General features: G+C 48.4%; 1 protein-coding gene across 2 annotated transcripts in view; it reads right to left on the bottom strand.

The window, feature by feature from the left end:
* LOC142575889 (uncharacterized) overlaps positions 1 to 17,279 on the bottom strand; it is a 42,611-nt gene extending 25,332 nt beyond the window's left edge. For both annotated transcript variants that reach the window (XM_075685661.1, XM_075685662.1), the window contains exons 1-2: positions 17,048 to 17,279; positions 11,108 to 11,211 (exon numbers count right to left, since the gene is read on the bottom strand). In XM_075685661.1, coding sequence (XP_075541776.1) covers positions 11,108 to 11,211; positions 17,048 to 17,168 — 225 coding nt within the window. In that variant the 5' untranslated portion in view covers positions 17,169 to 17,279. The remainder of the gene's footprint in view (positions 1 to 11,107; positions 11,212 to 17,047) is intronic.
* Between the last annotated feature and the right edge of the window lie 3,432 nt (positions 17,280 to 20,711).

Below are 20,711 nucleotides of genomic sequence, written 5' to 3'. Positions count from 1 at the left end.
GCGTGTGTGTGTGTGTGCATGTTGGTGCCCACGCTTGTCAAAGCGCGGCAGCCGGGGAGAGGAGCTCCCCCAACTGTGAAGCGAGGAGGTCTGTCCGGCGCCGGCCCGGCGGATGCGTCACCCACTCGTCCCAACGTTCCCGAGCGGCGCCGGCCCGGCGGATGCGTCACCTACTCTTCCCAACGTTTCCGAGCGGCGCCGGCCCGGCGGATGCGTCACCTACTCTTCCCAACGTTCCCGAGCGGCGCCGGCCCGGCGGATGCGTCACCTACTCTTCCCAACGTGCCCGAGCGGCGCCGGCCCGGCGGATGCGTCACCTACTCGTCCCCACGTGCCCGAGCGGCACAGTCACGTGCGCGTCTATAGAGGCGTTCCTTCTTGCCCTCAACTGCGACAGTATAAAAGCAGCTGCCCCCGGACGCCAAGGAGGAGGCTCCGATTTCTTCAGTTGAGTTACGTGCTCTCCCGTCTCTCCACTTCGGTCGACCTGACCGCCCGCTCTTTTGCGATGCTAGAATAAACAAGTTGTTCTGTTACCAGTCGACTCATGCTTTGCCGGGACCTTCGGATGCTTCCAGTTGTGCCCCAGGCCGCCAGGCCAACGCTACCCTTGGGGCTTGCGACCCAGGTGCAACAACGGGCGTCAGCGCTGAGGTTACAACAACTGTCTGCCAGCGGTGAGATCGCGACAACGGAGGCCAGCAGCGAAGATATGCAGTTGACTGTATGCTGAGCAGCACAACGACCATCCGGGAGCAGTGCAACGAGCCCTGTGTGATGACTGGTTGCCTGCAGCGGAACGACTGCGCTGAATTCTTGGCTGCGAGGTTTGGTGAGTGCGGGACTTTCTTCTTCTGAGCTTTGCCAGGCTTTTGTTAGTGTCAGAAACAGAGCTGGTAATTGTGGTTGTCGTTGCTGCCGGGTTAGTTTGCGGCAAGACAATAATAGGCAGTAGAGAAAGCAGCATTCAGAGCAGCCATGGATTTGAAGTCGTTGCGCAAACCGAAATTGCTGGAGCTTGCAAGAGAGTTGGGTCTGGATGTCTCAGACAAACTCAGAAAACCAGAACTGCTAAGGGCTATTCTTGAGTTAGAAGCTGAGGATGACGAGCTGTCGGAATGCCTTGAGACCATTGAGGAGAGGGAGACGGCAAAAAGACAGGAGCGCGAACTTAAAGAACAGAAAGAGCGAGAGCAACAAGAGCGCGACCGTCAACACGCTTTGGAAATGAAGCGTCTCGAGATAGAGATCGAACGCGCTCGTAATGGAAGTCAGGCACACGGTGCAGGAGAACGCGTATTGTTCAAAATGACTGACCTGATGCGGCCGTTTAAGCTTGGAGAGGACATTGGTTTGTTCCTGGTTAACTTTGAGCGAACGTGCGAGATGCAGGGGTTCTCTCGGGAAACGTGGCCACAGCGCTTGCTCACTTTGTTACCCGGCGAGGCGGCCGACGTAGTCGCTCGCTTGGATAGAGAGGAGGCAGAGGATTTCGACAAAGTGAAATCGAGTCTGCTAAAAAAGTACAGGCTGTCAGCGGAGGCGTTCCGTCGGAAGTTTCGGGAAAATGAGAAAGGCAAAAGTGAGTCATATACAGAGTTTGCCTACAGGCTTATGTCAAACATGCAGGAGTGGCTCAAAGAAGAGAAAGCGTTTGGTGACCACGAGAAAGTTCTGCAGTGCTTCGGGCTGGAACAGTTTTATAGTCGGTTACCTGAGAACGTGCGGTACTGGGTCTTGGATAGGCCAGACGTTTGTACGGTGGCTAAAGCCGCTGAGCTAGCCGAGGAGTTTGTGACGCGTCGGGCTCGCGGAGCTAAGGACGGTCAAAAGGGTGAATTTGGCTCCAAGTTTGAGAGGCCGAAGTTCACACCCATGAGAGCAAGGGGGGACACACGTAGTGCGGATGCGAGTGAAAGCAGTCCGACCGAACGTAAGGAGACGGCGGCAGCCGAAGCCGAACGCAGAAAGCGGTTCGAGACGAGGCCAGCGCGCGTTTGTTATACGTGCCAGAAGCCGGGTCACTTTTCGGCGCAGTGTCCGGAAACAAAAACAAAAGTCGTGTTTTTGTCATTATGCAGCACTGACGAGAACATGAAGCTTCTCGAGCCTTACATGCGAGACCTCCTCGTGAACGGGAAAGAGTGCCGAGTGCTTCGCGATTCCGCAGCTACGATGGATGTAGTTCACCCCTCCTACGTAGAACCCGATATGTTCACGGGCGAGTGCGCATGGATCAAGCAAGCCGTGGAAGCTCACAGCGTGTGTCTGCCCGTAGCAAAAGTGCTTATTGAAGGACCTTTCGGAGCGCTTGAGACGGAGGCGGCAGTGTCATCTATGCTGCCCCCCCCAGTACCCGTACCTATTTTCGAACAGGTCCGATCACCTCCTGCGCGAGAAGGGGCTTTTGTTTGGTGAGGCTAGCGTTCAGGCCTTAACCAGATCGAAGGTTCGGGAGCTCGCTGCAAAGGCGGTAGTTGCGGCGCCGACGTTGTCGAACAATGAAAAAGGGTCAGAGGCGCAGCAAGCTGATATTCAGAGCACGCCCGAATTGAATAAAATTGAGCCTGTAACGTTAAAGGCACCAGATACTGGAGAGGAAATTACCGATGCGGGAAAGTTAGAAGAGCTATCTGCAGATTTGCTCATCGCACCCACGTCAGACGGACTTAATAGGTTGCTAAAAGTCAGCCGGTCGGCTTTGATAGCCGAGCAAAAAAAGGATGGCAGCCTAGAAAACATACGCTGCATTGTCAAGGAAGGTATCGCCAAGAAAAATGCTCGCTTTGTGGAAAGAGGTGGGGTCCTGTACCGGAAGTATCTAGACCGCAGGGGAGTGGAGTTCGATCAGCTGATCGTGCCTCAGTGCTACCGTCAGGATCTGTTGCGCTTGTCGCATGGGGGTTCGTGGTCCGGACACCTAGGAGTTAAGAAAACTAAGGACCGTCTCTTGCAAGAGTACTATTGGCCAGGGTGTTTTCGGGACGCAGACCACTTCGTGAGGACATGTGACACCTGTCAGCGGGTGGGCAAACCAGGGGACAAATCGAGGGCGCCGTTGAAGTTGGTACCTATCATTACGGAGCCTTTTAGACGGCTCGTTATTGATACAGTGGGACCTCTGCCGGTAACAGCCACGGGGTACAGACACATTTTGACTGTGATCTGCCCAGCGACAAAGTTCCCTGAAGCAGTGCCGCTTAAAGAACTCAGCTCAGTTGAGATAGTCAATGCACTACTGTCCATATTTGCGCGAATTGGTTTTCCTGCGGAAATCCAATCAGATCAGGGCACAGTGTTTACTAGCGCTTTGACGACGACTTTTCTCGAAAGGTGTGGGGTAAAGCTGTTACACAGCTCGGTGTACCACCCACAATCGAATTCCGTTGAGAAGCTCCACTCCGTCATGAAGCGCGTGTTGAGAGCATTGTGCTTTGAACATCAAACTGACTGGGAGCTGTGTCTGCCTGGGGTGATGTTTGCATTACGGACCGCGCCGCATGCGGCTACGGTGTTTTCGCCAGCTGAGCTGGTGTACGGTCGCTCGCTGCGGTCTCCGCTTCGCATGCTTCGAGAATCGTGGGAAGGCAGGGGCGACGACCCAGTCGTGGTGGAGTACGTGCTTAGGCTCCTCGAACGCTTAAGAAGGGCACAGGAGTTGTCAGGTGAAGCAATGGCAAAGGCCCAGCAGAGGGCCAAGGTTTATTATGATCGGACAGCCAGGGCCCGTCGTTTCGAGGTGGGCGATGAGGTCATGATATTGCGCACATCGCTAAAAAACAAACTCGACGTGCAGTGGGAGGCCCAGCACGGATTGTTCAGAAACTGTCGGACGTTAACTACGTGGTGAGTCTGCCAGGAAAGCGGAAAGCACAGCAAGTTTACCCCTGTAATCTGCTCAAACCTTATAGACAAAGGGAAGCAGTGGTGTGCATGATGGTAAACGTTCCTGAAGAGCTTCCGGGACTAGGCTCAGTGACGAACAGGGAAGACACCGGTCAAGTCATTAGTGACCTTATCAGTAAAGCACCGCTGTCGCCTGAGCAGAAAACCGAACTACACCAGCTCTTACAAGAGTTTCAAGGTCTGTTCTCTGAGAGGCCTGGTAGGACTTCTGTCCTTACTCATGATATAGAACTTACCTCCCCTGAGCCAGTACGATCCAAGGCGTATCGGGTGTCACCCCGCCAGAGCGATATTATGGAGGCTGAGGTAAAGAAAATGCTACAGCTCGGTGTTATTGAGGCTGGTGAGAGTGATTATACCTCCCCTTTGATTTTAGTTGAGGTACCGGGCAAGGAACTTCGTCCTTGCGTCGACTACCGCAGGCTTAATTCCATCACTAAGGATCAAATTTATCCGATCCCTAACATCGAGGAGCGCCTTGAGAAAGTTAGTAGCGCTCAGTTTATTTCCACCCTAGATCTTGTCAGGGGTTATTGGCAGGTTCCACTTACAGAAGAGGCTAGTAGGTATGCGGCGTTCATTTCACCAATGGGAACATTCCGTCCTAAAGTGTTGAGTTTTGGTTTGAAGAACGCGCCATACTGTTTTTCAAGCCTCATGGATAAAGTGTTGCGGGGACAGCAAGAATTCGCTTTACCGTATTTAGACGACGTAGCGATATTCTCCGCATCCTGGTCTGAGCATATGGCACACTTGCGGGCAGTGCTAACCCGCCTGCGCGAAGCGGGCTTGACAGTCAAGGCTCCTAAGTGCCAGTTAGCACAGGCCGAGGTTGTCTACCTCGGTCACGTGATTGGTGAGGGTCGTCGCCGCCCCTCTGAAATAAAGGTGGCCGCTGTGCGAGACTTCCCGCAACCGCGCACGAAGACCGATATTCGGTCGTTCTTAGGTGTCGCCGGCTACTATCAGAGGTACATCCCCAGGTACTCTGATATCGCGGCTCCCCTGACGGATGCTCTAAGAAAGACAGAGCCGCAAACAGTCGTCTGGGACGAGACAAAGGAAAGAGCTTTTAGCGCCCTAAAGAGTGCCCTAACAAGCCAGCCTGTGCTACGATCGCCAGACTATACAAAAGGGTTCGTTGTTCAGTGCGATGCTAGTGAGCGAGGCATGGGCGTTGTACTGTGCCAACGGGAAAATGGAGAAGTGGAACACCCCGTCCTGTATGCTAGTCGTAAGCTGACCAGTCGTGAGCAGGCGTATAGCGCCACCGAGAAAGAGTGTGCGTGTCTCGTGTGGGCCGTTCAGAAATTGTCATGCTATCTAGCCGGCTCGAGGTTTATCATTGAGACGGATCACTGCCCTCTCCAATGGCTGCAGACCATCTCTCCCAAAAATGGCCGCCTCCTGCGCTGGAGCCTCGCTTTGCAACAATATTCCTTTGAGGTGCGTTACAAAAAGGGGAGTCTCAACGGTAACGCCGATGGCTTAAGTCGAAGCCCCTAACGTAGGAATCAGCCTCAAAATTGTTTGTTACTGATGTTTTTCTTCCTGAGGCAGGATTTTTAACATATTGCTTTTGTTTAGTGTTTCAAAGTGATGACGTGCTTACTAGTGCAATTTTCCAATTTGTGGACGCGTTCTGAGTGCTGCTAGACTACTGTAAGGAACTAGGCAGTGGTATAGAAGGGGAAAGAGCCTGGCAGGGCTTAGTGAGGGTTGTGCCGTGCTTGCTGACTGAGCGGTTCAGTTTCGGCGTAGTTCTAACGCTTGCCGGGAACGAGAACAAAAATGTGAACTCTCCCGAAGTCACTTTGCAGTGTCCTGTGCGAACCTGAACGAGAGAACGAGGCCTTCTCTGTGCGCTGCGCTCAAGAAACGTCGAGGGACGCCCGACTTCGGTTATGAGCATCATCGAGCGACATCCCTCCGGACAGCGGATGCAGTCCCCTGACCATCGGGATCTCCTTCCCCCGGCGGGGCGGTCTGTTACGTTTCGCCTACGACGCGCGGTATAGCCGGCACGGATGCAACGGACGCTGGGGCTTCGGTCAAAGCGGCAGACATTTTGGCCCGTTCGGCGCCGCTGCTACGCCTCCCCGCCAAGCGCGTCCAGGCATGTTCCAATGCCACGTGTCTTCGGTGTGCGTGTGTGTGTGTGTGCATGTTGGTGCCCACGCTTGTCAAAGCGCGGCAGCCGGGGAAAGGAGCTCCCCCAACTGTGAAGCGAGGAGGTCTGACCGGCGCCGGCCCGGCGGATGCGTCACCCACTCGTCCCAACGTTCCCGAGCGGCGCCGGCCCGGCGGATGCGTCACCTACTCTTCCCAACGTTTCCGAGCGGCGCCGGCCCGGCGGATGCGTCACCTACTCTGCCCAACGTTCCCGAGCGGCGCCGGCCCGGCGGATGCGTCACCTACTCTTCCCAACGTGCCCGAGCGGCGCCGGCCCGGCGGATGCGTCACCTACTCGTCCCCACGTGCCCGAGCGGCACAGTCACGTGCGCGTCTATAGAGGCGTTCCTTCTTGCCCTCAACTGCGAGAGTATAAAAGCAGCTGCCCCCGGACGCCAAGGATGAGGCTCCGATTTCTTCAGTTGAGTTACGTGCTCTCCCGTCTCTCCACTTCGGTCGACCTGACCGCCCGCTCTTTTGCGATGCTAGAATAAACAAGTTGTTCTGTTACCAGTCGACTCATGCTTTGCCGGGGCCTTCGGATGCTTCCAGTTGTGCCCCAGGCCGCCAGGCCAACGCTACCCTTGGGGCTTGCGACCCAGGTGCAACAAAGGGCGTCAGCGCTGAGGTTCCAACACTTCCAACTTGATGCACAATAGCATGATGATATCATTAGTATTTGTGGAAATGCAACATAACAGCGCCGAAAATGAGCCTAATCGCCAAGGAAATAGATAATAATTTGTTTTATAAGCTATACATGACTAAAACCAAATTATATTTAAACACACGAAAAAAAAAGTACATGATACCAAAGTATTTCACTTAACTGCGCCTGCAGCACGAGTTTTTCTCTTTTTTTTCTGTTTTTGAAGAGGCAAATGGAGAAATATAGCTCATTTAAGTTCGTTTTCCATAGGGAACGGCATATGTGAACAACTGCGTCTTGTAGCAAACAAGAAGCCCTCTGAGCTTTAGGAATGCTGCAAAGTGGGTTTAGATCTGTGGCGATACGCCCGTTCATTGATGCTGGCCACCGCCGGCGCGTCCGTAAACGAGCTTGTTCAAGTGCGCTTCATCTTGCTTCTAAGACGACGGCTAGCTATCCTTCGCCTTTCCTCGGACCTGTTTATTCTTTCTTTTTTTTTTTTTCCGCCGCAAGGACGCTCGTGTATACCGACAGACCCTCTTTAACAACAGCGTCAAGCGCGTGCTATGCGATTTGCCCGGGTGAACTTGGCAGCCCGCACGCCCGAGAATTGCACTCACGACAGTGTCGCGCGGGTCGCAGACATGTGTGTCAGCATTGCCAAACCGCGCGGCCCTCTTTATTTTCGTTTTTATTCTTTTTCGTCGAGCGTGCATGTTGTCTTCTCGTCTGGGACGCCGCTGTTTCGCGCACCCTTTCTGCCACACGTCGCCGCCGGTCAAGGCCACTGCGTAGCGAAAAAGGGCGTCTAGCCGCACGTTTGGCTAAGCCTTCTCGCGTCCGGCCCAATTTTGCTTAATTCGACCTTCACGGCGGGGTTGTTGCGCAGAAAGGCCAGGGGCAACAACGCGGGGAGAACGCGCGCCGCGCATTGCGCATGTGTCAAAACACGCGGCGGCGGCGGCACGCGTGCTTGTCGTTGTCGTGCGCCTTTATGCAAAACCGCCTGCCCCCTGCTGACTTGCGGGGCGACGAGCGTTAATGCCCCCTGTTTTCGCCTCCCAATACTGTGGAGCCCCGTCCCACACTCCTTCGCGCAGGGACCTGATAAACGAGGTTGAAAACGCGCTCTATTTGTTGCCCTGCTCCTCTTCTGACTACTACTGCTACTACTACTACTACTACTACTACTACTACTACTACTACTACTACTACTACTACTACTACTACTACTACTACTACCACTATTCTCTGTTACTGCTTTTCTTTCTCACAATGGTGCAGTACTTAAAGGGACAATAAGGATAAACGTTACGCCAGTTTAGACTGATACTGTCTTATTTCAAAACTATTTCTCCGTTAAGGGCGTGTTAATAGTTTGGTTATTAATATATAAAATTAATGGTTGAAGTTGTTTATTTTTTAATTTCGCGCTGACCCCAGTGTCTGTACGTCAGTGTGACGACATGGAATTCAGTTTTCTCTTGTTCGTTTTCGTATTTGGTCCGTTGTGGGCACATCAAACGTTAATTAAAGTTGATAAATTCAGTGTTTAACTCAATTGGAATGCAATAAACGAATCAATCAATCAATCAATCAATCAAAGGTGTTTATTAAAGTGTCCAGGAACAACCTAGAGGGTCTCGGTGCTGGTGCACTCATCAAGACAACGCACAGAAAAAACTGTGCACGCCCACACACACATACACACTTACCGCCGCATACATAAAAGAAATTAATGATTTATAGAATAAAGACTTTAACAAAGCATAAAATGTGCCGATAAAACATTAAGTAGGCCCAAACAGACGTCGACCAAATCCACTATGAGTTGGTGTGGCAACTTCAAGACGTCAGCGCCACCCAGCCTTCGTTCCTGCTTCTTTTCTGTTTTTTTTTTCTGACTCACAGTCAAAGCTGTTTATAACGAAAAAGGATATAAGAAAATAATAAATATAGAGAATTTAAGTGAAGCTTTCCTTCAAATTCCCATGTACATTCATACTGCAGTACATACAATGACGAATATAACGAAATAAATCTGGCTGTCTCTTCAACTTCGTTGTAACGAGATTTTACTGTACCAACCTTTTTCTCATGGTACAAGGGTCTTTTCTTGGTATTGTGGAAGTTTAATTTGCTAATACAGCCTAAATATATTTTTTTCTTTAATGTACTTGCACTCTAAGAAAAGTTTGCCCCCTTTGGAGTGCCCCTTCTGCCACACAACGATAATCGTCATCTGCCTTGATGCGTTTCCTTTCTTGAAAACGCCGCGCCCGCTACTTTCCTGTCGGGAATGCTATGATGCCGACAACGCGCGTGCCGTTCGTTACTGGAAAGTACCGGGCCCGCAGCGTTAAAGAAAGGAAACGCATCAAGGCAGATGACGATTATCGTTGTGTGGCAGAAGGGGCACTCCAAAGGGTGTAAACTTTTCTTAGAGTGTGTAAGCACAACTACCATGAAACAGCGCGTTTTCTTTTAAGAAGGAGGAGAAAAATAGGCATTTTCAGTCCTTGTTCAGCTCCTCAAGTGATGATATTCACTACTCAGTAATCGCGTGGAAAAGCAGAGAACAGGTTATCTTCTTCGATATAACCTTAATATGCTATCTTTGAGACCTTGAACGCTAAGTTTCTTTTTTATTGTTAAATAAATTGCTCTCTTTGAAACTGTAGTTCGTTCACTGACTTCAAACAGTCGTTTTCTGCCTCTTACACATTTTCTTCTCTGAGGTCTGTTTCTCCTTTTTTTTGTTTCTTATTTTTGCCATGACAGCCTTACCGCAATATAACGCGACACTGCGTAACCTTGAGTTGTTTTCCTGGTTAAAGAACACGTTGTTAAGCACGATCAGCCTAGAAATACATTGAGCAATCTGTCGCTCCGGCACCAGCTGTTCGTGATTTCATACGGTGAAACGTTGAAGTGCGGCTCCGCGTATTGACCCACGTGTAACGTCAGCGTGTAATGCGATGGTACACAATCTCATTCTTGTACTCGCTTGATATTTATGGTGTGCGGAAAAAAGAAGTTACTGCTCTATAACTCTGACGTTAACAGAAGTCTTGATGTTAATATAATCTTATTTTGGCTAAGCCGGCTGGTACAATTGGTGAAATCACTGCAGCGCACACAAACCAAACCAAACCGCAAGCGCCAACACAACGCGGCCGTCCGGTCTTCCGTTCATTGTGTTTGCTTTATTTGCGCTACAACGGCTTCACCAAGTCTCGGTCTTGTTTTGCCATTTCTTTTTCTGAAGAGGGAAAGTCTGCGACTGAAGCAATTTATAAGTTGTCTCGGCAAAACGGTTTCAATTCTTAAGCATGCTGCAATAACGGGGTTATTCTTCGGCTGCATCACATGCCCGCTGGTCGACACCCCAAGTGCTGCAATAGTTACTTATTAACTCTTTAAATAATGAAATTTACAGATTTACTGTATCAATCTGGGACACACTTCTGAATAAATCTGCGTTATAGGCACCCGGAGACTATGCATAGTACCTACCAGTTTTGTGGATATCAGCCCCGAAAGTTGCCGCTAAACGCAATGACGTTGCACTTGTGATTTTTTTTTTTTCAGAAATCTTTCCACCGCGCTGACTCCGTGGCTATGGCGTTGTGCGGATGAGAACGATGTCGGGCGTTCAATTTCCAGCGGCCGCATTTCGATGGAGGCGGAATGCGAAAATGCTCGTGCATCATGCCTCTATAAGTGTGCATGGTAAGCACCCCACGTGGTGTCAAAATTAATCCGGAGCATTCCGCTATACACTATAGCATCCCTCACAATCAACTATGCAGCTCCGGGACGTCGAGCCTCTTAATTTAATACTTTCTCTCGCCATAAATTCTTCCACAACCACTGCGGGGGCAAAGCCATGTGGAACACCGACTAATTGCGTCGCATGTTTTGGGAGAAAGCATATTGGAACTGGTGGTGAGTCATAATTCGTACTAAGTGGTCATGCTTCGAGCACCGGTCGATTTCAATTGGGTACTTGTAACAGATGTCCTGATATATAATAAAGAAATTGTAGTTACATTTTTCACACACGAGCGAGTACTAATTGTGCGTGACCGAGAAGACATGATAACAGCGTAAACAAGAAGACGCGCAGACTGAGATAGACGAAGCGCTTCGTCTGTCTCAGTCTACACATCCCGTTGTTTGCGCTTTTCGTATATATTTTTTTTCAGACATGTATCGACCGCTCCAAGTTAGCACTTTATCGAGAATACATGTTTGTCTCCAATGTGAATATATATATATATAGTAATTATTTACAGCCTTGGCTGAAACACCAGGCATACCGTCTCATCCCGAGTGCCGTCAAGGGTGAATAACTTTCTAATATGCTCGCGGGCTCACCTCCTCAAGAATGCTGCCATGAATGGGCGTGTGGTAGAGGGCTTCTATGCAGGGCATGAACATGTCGGCCGCTTGCTTCAGAACGGACATCATTTGGCTGTCATCTGCGCAGGTGGGCAATTAACGTGGATTTTAAAACGCGTCTTCGTCTTGAGCCACGGTGGAACTGTGACTTGGTCTGCGCACTTGATAAGGCAAAAACGCTCCGTGACCAAACCTTTAATAAATGTGGACGCAAAAAGCGAAATCACCATTTTGCATTTTTCTTTAATTTTAGTATTGTAGGTTATAAAGCTCATTTTCCATCAGTGCGGTTATGTAGCTCCTCGAGGAGTTTCACCGACCGACGGACCGACCGATAGCATTGACACTATAGCGTTTTTGCCTACGCAAACGTAGACATGAACAACCGCGTTGGTGGCACCATCTCGTGGCGCAGACATTAACCTGAGTGGACATGCAGCTATTACAGTATTATTGTAGCTTTTATATCACTTTGTATTTAGCGGCAGGTGTAAAGCTTGTGCGGTGACACAATCGTTAACATGCAAACTCTTGTCTGTTCTCCGTCAGCAAGAATACCCATGTAACATTTAAAAAAAAATCATTTCAGACACGTCGGAATTTGACAAAGCGTCGCAAGCTGTTGCTACCATGAAGCGTTGCTACTACCTAAAGAGGTCAAGTAAGTTGAGTAGGTTAAGTATCTAACCTACGTGCTACAGCCTAAGTATATGCGAGTACCTGATTAGCTCAAGCAAGTTAGGTGACTTTTTGTCACTGCACCGTTTCGAAGGAGATGACAACAGAATCAATCAATCAATCACGTAAAATAAATAAATCATTCAAAAAGGAATAACGCAGCAGGAGAACATAAGTAAAAAAAAGGACACTGAATAAAAAGAACAATACTGAAAGGAAGAGCACGGATAGCAAGGCGCAAGGGGAATACAGAAGAAAAAGTCCGAGAAGAGCCATTGAACAATGTGTGAAACTATGACACAACAACGCAAAGCTAGGAAAAGAACGATGACGGCGAGTTATCAAAAATACCGAGATCATGAAAATAAGCATTACAAAGGCTCTGTGTTCTGTGTACGGTTGGGTGTTGATGACAGATAGGAACATGGAAATGTCTATGTTCTCTGCTGAATAATAATAATAATAATAATAATAATAATAATAATAATAATAATAATAATAATAATAATAATAATAATAATAATAATAACAATAGTCTTCCGTCCCCCCTCTCTGGTAAATATGTATTCCATAAAGGGTAATGTGTTTATGCAGACAGTCTAGAACTCTCTATTGAAATTGTCGGCATTGTGCATTACGTGATATTAGAGCTTACGGAGAAGCCTGAAATCTCATAATCAAAATTAAGCCTTAGCTACAAAGAAGTATGACAAAAGAGTATATATATATATATATATATATATATATATGCGAAACGGTTTGCAACTAGCTGGCTATCAAGCATCGTTTCGGGTTCGGCAAAGCATTCCCAAGGGGAACCAACATGTTTGTGTGAGGCGAGCAATTATGTGCGTGGTGCAAGCCTGTGCACGACAAAAGCATCGAGGTGCTAGTTGACATCGCACGAGAGAAGTATGCTTGCGACCATGGACCAATAGGCAGAGCATCCAGCGTCTGCATGTGATGGAAGTCCCTGGTTCAGTCCCACCATCGGGCACGTATTCTGACGTTGATAAAACACGCAAAGAAAAAAAAACGAAGGCAAGACAGAATGTATGCATATTCTAGTACTTGGCGCCCGCTCTGTCTTCATGTTGAGCGTTTACGTTTTGTACAGTTTGAATTCTGCGTATTAATATTCAACTATGATCTTATACTTCGTACCAATATGACGCTGTATCCACTGAAGTTTCAGTGCACGGATACCGCGTCATATTGGGATTGCTGAAAATTACGACGCTGGCGGTCTTGCATACACAAATGTCTAACATCCTCTGAAATCAAAGCGTCAAAGCGCAATCAACTCACAAAACCTGACATCCGTGCTCACTTTCTGCCGCTTTGGGTTCCGCGACATGCGCCTGCGTAACAAGGCAATTTCGTGGAGAGGAAATCTCTCTATCGGATAAAGTCAGGATCAGTCTATACACCTGCATGGTTGTTCAACGACAGGACGTACTGACTCTCCCCTCCGCACTTGAGATGAAACAGGAGAAATCGAACACTTTCTGTGGTCGAGCCCAAGATACCGTGGTGAAAGGGTATGCCTTTTCTCGAGAAACTAATCGCGATAGGCCTTTCACATGCGTGCCTGCAAAACCTTGTGTTTCCAGAGGGATCCGCTGTAGCCCGCGAGGATGGTTCACACCTTCTTACATTTCTAAGAGGCACTTTTTTTTGCTCGACAGGCCGTAAACATCCCAGTGACTGGCACTGCAAGATACTCTCACCGCCAAGCTTATCGCTTGGAACCTAAACTAAAATTGATAGCTATTTTCAAGCACCGCTTTTGCCGTTCTAGCGATCATTGTCCAGCCTTCTCAAACATACCTCAACCCACACTTCTAAAATCAAGACTTATAAAATGAGACCTTCTGTTCCTCTACAAGGTGGTCCAAGACATTATACAATCTAAAGTTTCTTGATCACGTGCAATTTTGCGCTCTGCGAAAGTGTACGAGGCAGCATTCCGCGTTTTCTATGCGGCCTTGTTTGAATTAGGCTGTCCTATGGCTCGACTCCAAAAAAACATGTAGTAAGTGTTTTGCCTGCATTCACACATTTCAGAGTCCATTTCCTGTGTCTTGCATATATGTAGATTAACTTCCTTTAACGCCGTCTCCCCGTTTTCCGTTTCCCTATTTGTTTCTCCATCTCACGTTGTTTTGTCTACCACATTTATCTTTTCTGTACATTCTGTCTCGCGTATTGCTTTTTAAGTGCACCAGTACGAAGGCTCCGTAGTACTTTCTGGATGTTATAATGAACATTTGATTGAGTGATTGATTGAAATAAACGTTCGATTGATGATTGAGGGTCCCACTGCAGTCGTTGACCTTGGGACCCTCGGTTGTATGCTAGCTGTTGCTAGCATACAGATAGTTTCTTCGCTGCTAGTTGAATGGGTAATAAACTGAAACTAAACTGATTGATTGATTGATTGATTGATTAGTGTATTATCTTCTCATAGCAAGCACAGAGTAATCATTCTTTATGATCTTACTACAGCTGGAATTTATTGGAACATGCTTAGATATTCTCATTACAATTATTACATAAAGAACAAATGCAGCGTGTTGGACTTTCTGGCATTCTATTCCCTTCAGCAGCATAACTTGATCGCTAATTTCTGTGTAAACGTCTGAAACATTTGCCTCTTGAATGCTCAAGTTATAGATGCCTCTCGTTCGGACATTTCCTTTGTGCGTCCCGATAAGTTTCATCCGTTACTAAAGATGACTGCCTCTGTGTCAGCCCTGAATCAGAGGTCTTCCAGTGGCATACATGAATCGTCTAGTTCTGCTTTCAATTAACCGTGGTGATTATCTGGGCTCATATGATTTATTGTGCATCACCGATTCGTCACTGGTTACAAGCAAAACTAATGTCGATGGCCAAGTAGATCAGATTACGGAACTTTCTTTTTAGTTGTATGGGCGAATACATTCCCCATTAAACAGTCGTAAAAGCCCCAAATATCACCTCCGGTTCTCATCTGATCTTATAACTGATGTAAAAAGCGTGTACCGGAAATCTGGAACTCCTGTGCCTAATGAGCGAAGAGAACTATTCCGCTTTTTCGGGCCTACGCAAACGCCTCTATAAACGGGATCGGCACTCATATATTGCATTCCAGGAAAATACTGCCCATGACCGGCCGGCGGGATTTTGGTAGTATATGCGCGAGCACTCTGGAAAACTTGAAGAGTGCATCCTTACGAGCCCCGAACACCTCAGTTGTGTCTTGTTTCGCATTCCGTGCAAGATCGTTAGAGTACATAGACATTTCCATGTTCCTGCCTGCCATCACCATCACTCAACCGTCCACAGAATACTGAGTCTTTATAAGGCTTACTTTCATGACCTCGATATATTTCATAACTCACTCTCACTGTTACTTTCTAAGCTTTGCGCCATTGTTTAACAGTGTTCAGTGTTGTTCCACGGCCTTTGTCCATTTTCTTCTATATTCACCTTGTACTTTGTTGTATGTGCATTCTCCTTTTCATGATCGCTCTTTTTATTCGTTGTTACTTTTTTACTTATATTCCCCTACAGGTTTTTTTGTAAGCGTTCGCCAGCATTCAAGCCTTAGGATTGTTCATGGCCACGGTAAATAAATGATTGATTGATTATGATTTTATTCTTATTATTATTATTTATGCAAACATAGAAAACACCGCAAGGAAACAAAAAGGAAAGAGAAGAGGATGGAGATAAAGAGAGGAAGAAAGAAGTAAACTGCGTGCCGCTAGCTGAGAGGATCCCATGCGAGGGTTAATACCTCATGGCATACAGGGGTATGGGATCCTTGTCTTGTATCCTATGCGCCACTATTTAGGATACAAGACAAGGATCCCATCCCCCTGTATGCCCTGAGGCATTAACCCTCGCATTAAAAAAAACATAATACGTCACGTCACACGCAGAGTGAGAGCACTACAGGCGAGAATCTAGCTAGTCCCATGGTTGAGAAGAATTGCAGTACAGCGTTGTGAGCCTCATATGAAAATATTGAAAGCAACAAAAATAATTTAAAAAAGAAGATAACACGCACACAAGCGACGAAGGAAGCTAGAGGGTCTCATAGTGTGACGCTATTGGGACAAGGTTTTTATATTCGCTCCGACGCGTGAAGGTTTCCTTTTAGAGCGCAGCCTAGGCGCCCGTTTCTGTGGCGAGCGTCGGCGTCGCTTGTAACCGAGCGAACGAACGAGCACAGCGAAAGATGAAAGCGAACGGACAGCGCGAGCGAAGAGGGCGCGAGGAGGAAAGCGGACGATTGCATGGCGAAAGGGCGAGGAGGAAGGCGGAATGCTGACGGCGACCTGGGATGTGTTCCAATATTCGCCGTAGACGGCTAAGTGGACAGCGGCCATCTTAAGTCTCGTTCCAATTCTCACGAAGACGCCAAAGTAGACAGCTTCGCGAAGACAGCATCGAAGTCAAAAACGATGCAGGCTACTTCCCTGTTCAAACAAGATGGCGGCTGAGCAGGACGTTTGGAAAGCCGACAGGAAGGTTGCCTGCGCACAGAAAATAAAAACGTAGACACGCGATCATACGCCCTTAATGTAGGCTACGTCGTGTTTTTTCATAGGTTTGCAGGCGCAAAGACTGAAAATACAGAAATGATGTGTGCTTTTTCTGAACTTTTTCTTGTCGCCGCGAGGTGGCGTAACGTCGCAGGCAGACGGCTCGAAACGCGTTGCAGTGCATGGCCTCGAAGCTGTCTCGGCTGCCTCCTCAGCTGTCTACGCAGATTGTCTCGGATCCTGTTCAGAATTGGAACACAGCCCAGGCATGCGGCGAGCACGGAAACAAAGCGCTGGCGTGAGCTTCGCACCCACTGCGCATGCGCTACTTCGCTTGCGGTGCCGCTGCCGCTAGAGAATGCGCTCCGCGCGAGCCACGCGTTCCAGTGTTCACGCTTTCTTTCTGAACAATGAGCGAAGCAACCGGTGGAAATGCTTCGTCTGCCGCTGCGGCTAAACGAGCTGTCCGAACAGAGGCTCAGCGCCGCCGCCGAGAGCACCCTGTCGTTCAGAATCAAGTTATCTGCCACAATATATCGCGAATTCAAAACACCTAGACAGCTGCACTATGAATTAGCCTTAGGGAGTATCCTAAGCGTCGGTGAAATTTTTGTTCAATTCTCCCTTCGGCCACGTGCGCGGATTATATCGGCCGAAGAGCGAGTGCACGAGTGAGCAGAAAGTCCGCGCGCCGCGTCATCACCTGGTGTGTTGCCGCAGCCTTCGTTGCCATCGCTTGTCCCGGCCAACAAGAGTGCCAGGAGAATGTTCCCGACGAGGACGTCCCTCGATCGAGCACCGTCTAGTAATCCGAGAATCGTCATGACAGGGAGTCAACACAAGGTCTCGCTTTTCGTCACCCCGTGGTACGTCGCTGCGACGCCTGGCGCTAGTTTCGCCACTGTCCACTAGGGTCTCACGAGGTGACCTCGCGGCGAGCGCGTTTGATGTGATCCCGAGTGAGGCGCACAATGTGCGTGTTTGCTTTGAAGCAGCGCCCTTGAACGGAGAGCTGTGCGCGACTACCAGTCGGCGGCAGCTGAGTAGCCAGCTGAAGGAAGAGGGGAGTTATGCGTCGGCGGTCATCACTCACAGAGTCGGTACTTGCAAGCTCGCCAGAGGCAGTCGCAGTTGAGGGGGTGCTTCTTTAGCGGGGCATCGGCACCCATCGCAAAATTTCACTACCTATAGACGCTTTTCTGTCGACTCTATATGACTGTTTACATATACAATGAGGACGTCTGGCCTGACACTTTGTTGTTGGCCGCTGTGTACAGACATTCAGTAGTCAACCCACTTGGAAGTGAATGGATAATAACAAAAAAAACGAAGGAAATAAAATTGGTAAATTGTAACTTTTGCCAGCACGCAGCCTCTGTGTTTCATAATCGTACCACCACAATTCTACTGGATGAGAGAACAGAGAGAAGCCCGCGAACACACAAAAAAGCCGCCTGACTGGCCGCTCGCGGTACTTTGCGTGCATTCGCGGGCTTCTTTAATGCGTGGAAGAACACTTTTACGCAGTACGTATTGAGCAACAGAAAGTTGTATCAGCATTATTTCTTGTTGCTGTACAATTTTCTCGTTGACACTTTTCATCTAATCGTAATATATGAGTTGATTAATTAATTAGGACTAATAATGTAATTAGGCGTAATGCAAGAAGAATCTATCTCCAAGCAACGTAAAACAACTTAACCTTGTTCTATCCAGTTACTTGGCATTTGATATATTAAGTTTGGCTCAACTTTCGTGGAGAACCCTATATATGCCCTCACACAAATTTATTTGAGCAGCCAATAGAAAGTCAACACAAAGTCTCTTCCAGTGATGTCCACAATATGTATGAAAACAGTTTGTGAAGGCTTCCTTGTTCTTTACCGTTTGTAGATTTATAGATTATCTGCAGATTTTCTGTGGGGAGCAGCAGACCAAAGCAAACAGGCACGTTAGGGATTTTAGTCCAAAGGCCCGTTTTCTGTATGCTTACTACTGACAAAATGACGCTTCGGAAAGCACCCTAACGAATTCCTATGGACGATCTACAGATCGTTTGTATTAACTTTTATCGGTATGAATGCGAATGAGTGCGTTGGAAAAACACTCAAATAATTTTTTCTCAAGGACAGCGCTGGCCGTATAAACTTGGAAACATTCGCTTACTAATTGAATTAACAAGCATGGTGTCAGCGGGCACAAACACACACGAACACATCACACTCGATGAGTGCGGACCCTCCCTGTCGGAACGCTGGTGTGAGCAAGCCCGGCAGCAGCAGCGAGCGAAGTGACCTTCGTGCGGTCTATTGCTTCAACTCAAGAGCGGCGAGAACACAGCGCGCACAAAGTATGAGCCGTCTGCAAATCCCTTTCAAGATACGGCGCGCGCGACCGCGCGCGCCACTGCAAAGGGCGCATGTTTTTGTGGAGTCCAAGTTGCCCTCCACCTCCCTCGCGCGCTGCCTACTCACTTACCTCCATATATAGCGCGCGAGATTGTGCCGCGATCATCAGTTCCCCTTGCGCCCGGTCGCGAAATGCACAGCTGCTGCCGGAGCCACACGCCGCCTCACCTCCCTACCTCCCATCCCCTCCACGACCTTTCAATCGACGGAAGACTGCGCGTTTGCTGTCCGCTTTCTTTCTTTGCGCGCGGCAGATTGCGCCGCGATCATAGGCTTTCCTCGCATGCTTTCACCCGCACATAACAGCATACGACGCGCGGCGACGGTGTTATCACCCTCGGACTTTATACGGAACATCACGGCGACGGCGACGGCGAAAATGTGGCTGGAGCGCCCATATAATTGATATCGCAATAATATATAGGCAGTAACGGCTGTCGGGTTTTGAGAAGATAAATACGGATATTGTGCACTGATAGAACGGGGCTAAAAACTGCAAGGTTACCTGGTCAGTGTGTTTTCGAATAAAAACAAAGGAGTTAAATTTTTGAGTAGGGGTGCACTTTCTTTTTATAGTTAGCTGATACATGTGACAAGGTCGTCGACGGCCGATGTCTGGTGCTTGTTCGTGCACACAGTACGCAGTGTTCGAGGTACGGCTCGAGCTTGCCAACACTGCAGACAACTGCCGCCCGTGCAAATTCTCAAGCCCGCTGAAACGCGAGAAGGGAATAACAACCAATCAGACCAGGTTGGAGTTTCTTCCAACAGGTTTCCAAAATTTAGCGAGGGTTTCCTTCAGGCAAAGTCAGTTGAATTAGTGTAAATGAATCGCATTAGCGTTGCATTAAAATCGCATTAGTGTTCGAAACGAATTGAACCAGCTGTAATGCTATTTAGCTGCGTGCACAGTGTCGGAAAGCAAACTATAGTGGCTCTGTGTGCAGGTCGAACGCTCCAGAGCTAGAGCAAGCGCTGTTTATGCAGTTCTAAATTGCTTGCGAGCAAATAAACTGACAACTCACCGCGTTGAATGAGAAAAACAGCATCTGCTTGCGCTGATCAACTAAGGCATGCTATGAAAGCGACACCTCGCCTCGCGGTGTAACATGACTCATGATCAACTTCAGACCTTCCGAGGTAGTTTATTGCTGCCGTGTCTGCAGACAAAAGTACAATGGCGACAATATTCCTGCTGCTTCAAGCATTAGTGACACGAATACTGGGGCGGAAAACTATAAACGAACAAAACAAAATGAAGCTTGAGCATACATCCGTATAATTTGTCAAACCGCCTGCCTGAACAAATTACACTGCGTGATTTGAAACGCCGGCAAGGTATATAAAAAAAGGAATGCAATAGTCTATGCGCCGGGAAGAAAGTAGTAGTACCGAGTGAAGTGTTTTGAACAAACCGGTGTAGTATCAGTCACCTTTTCCCGATGCGGAAGTTCCTTATCCAAGTCGATTTCCAATGCTCGTCGTCTGACTCTGTAGAAACGATGAAATCTTGCATTGCTGCCTCTCCACCGCAATGACACACATAATAGTATTCAACTAAAGCCTTTCGGCATCCGTCTTTTTTTTCATTTTTGGGCTTGTGCGTGGCGGCATCACAACGATTTGAGAACTACGAGGCATTCAGCGCATGCCGTGATAAGGCACCCTCTTTTGCTTCAAGCATGAACCTGGATCGGCTGTTTCTCGGCGCGGCCGCTAGGTGGAAAGCACTTGCTTGCAGTCTCGAATTCTTTTCAGTAACAACTCGCTTGGGGATATAAAGATCCCGAAATAAGCTTTACGACGTGCGCTTGTAAACCACACTTATTACAGGCAGTCTATAGAGAAACATTCTACAAATGCACTTTATTATCCGTGAGCACTGTATTATATAGTGTTCACCAGAGAAAAGCACAGTTCTGTAAAAAGGCAGAAATGTCTACTGCAGTTCTACAGACA

The sequence above is a fragment of the Dermacentor variabilis genome, chromosome 3 (genome assembly GCF_050947875.1).
Source record: "Dermacentor variabilis isolate Ectoservices chromosome 3, ASM5094787v1, whole genome shotgun sequence".
NCBI lineage: Eukaryota > Metazoa > Arthropoda > Arachnida > Ixodida > Ixodidae > Dermacentor > Dermacentor variabilis.
This window is presented reverse-complemented; position numbering and strand designations above follow the sequence as displayed.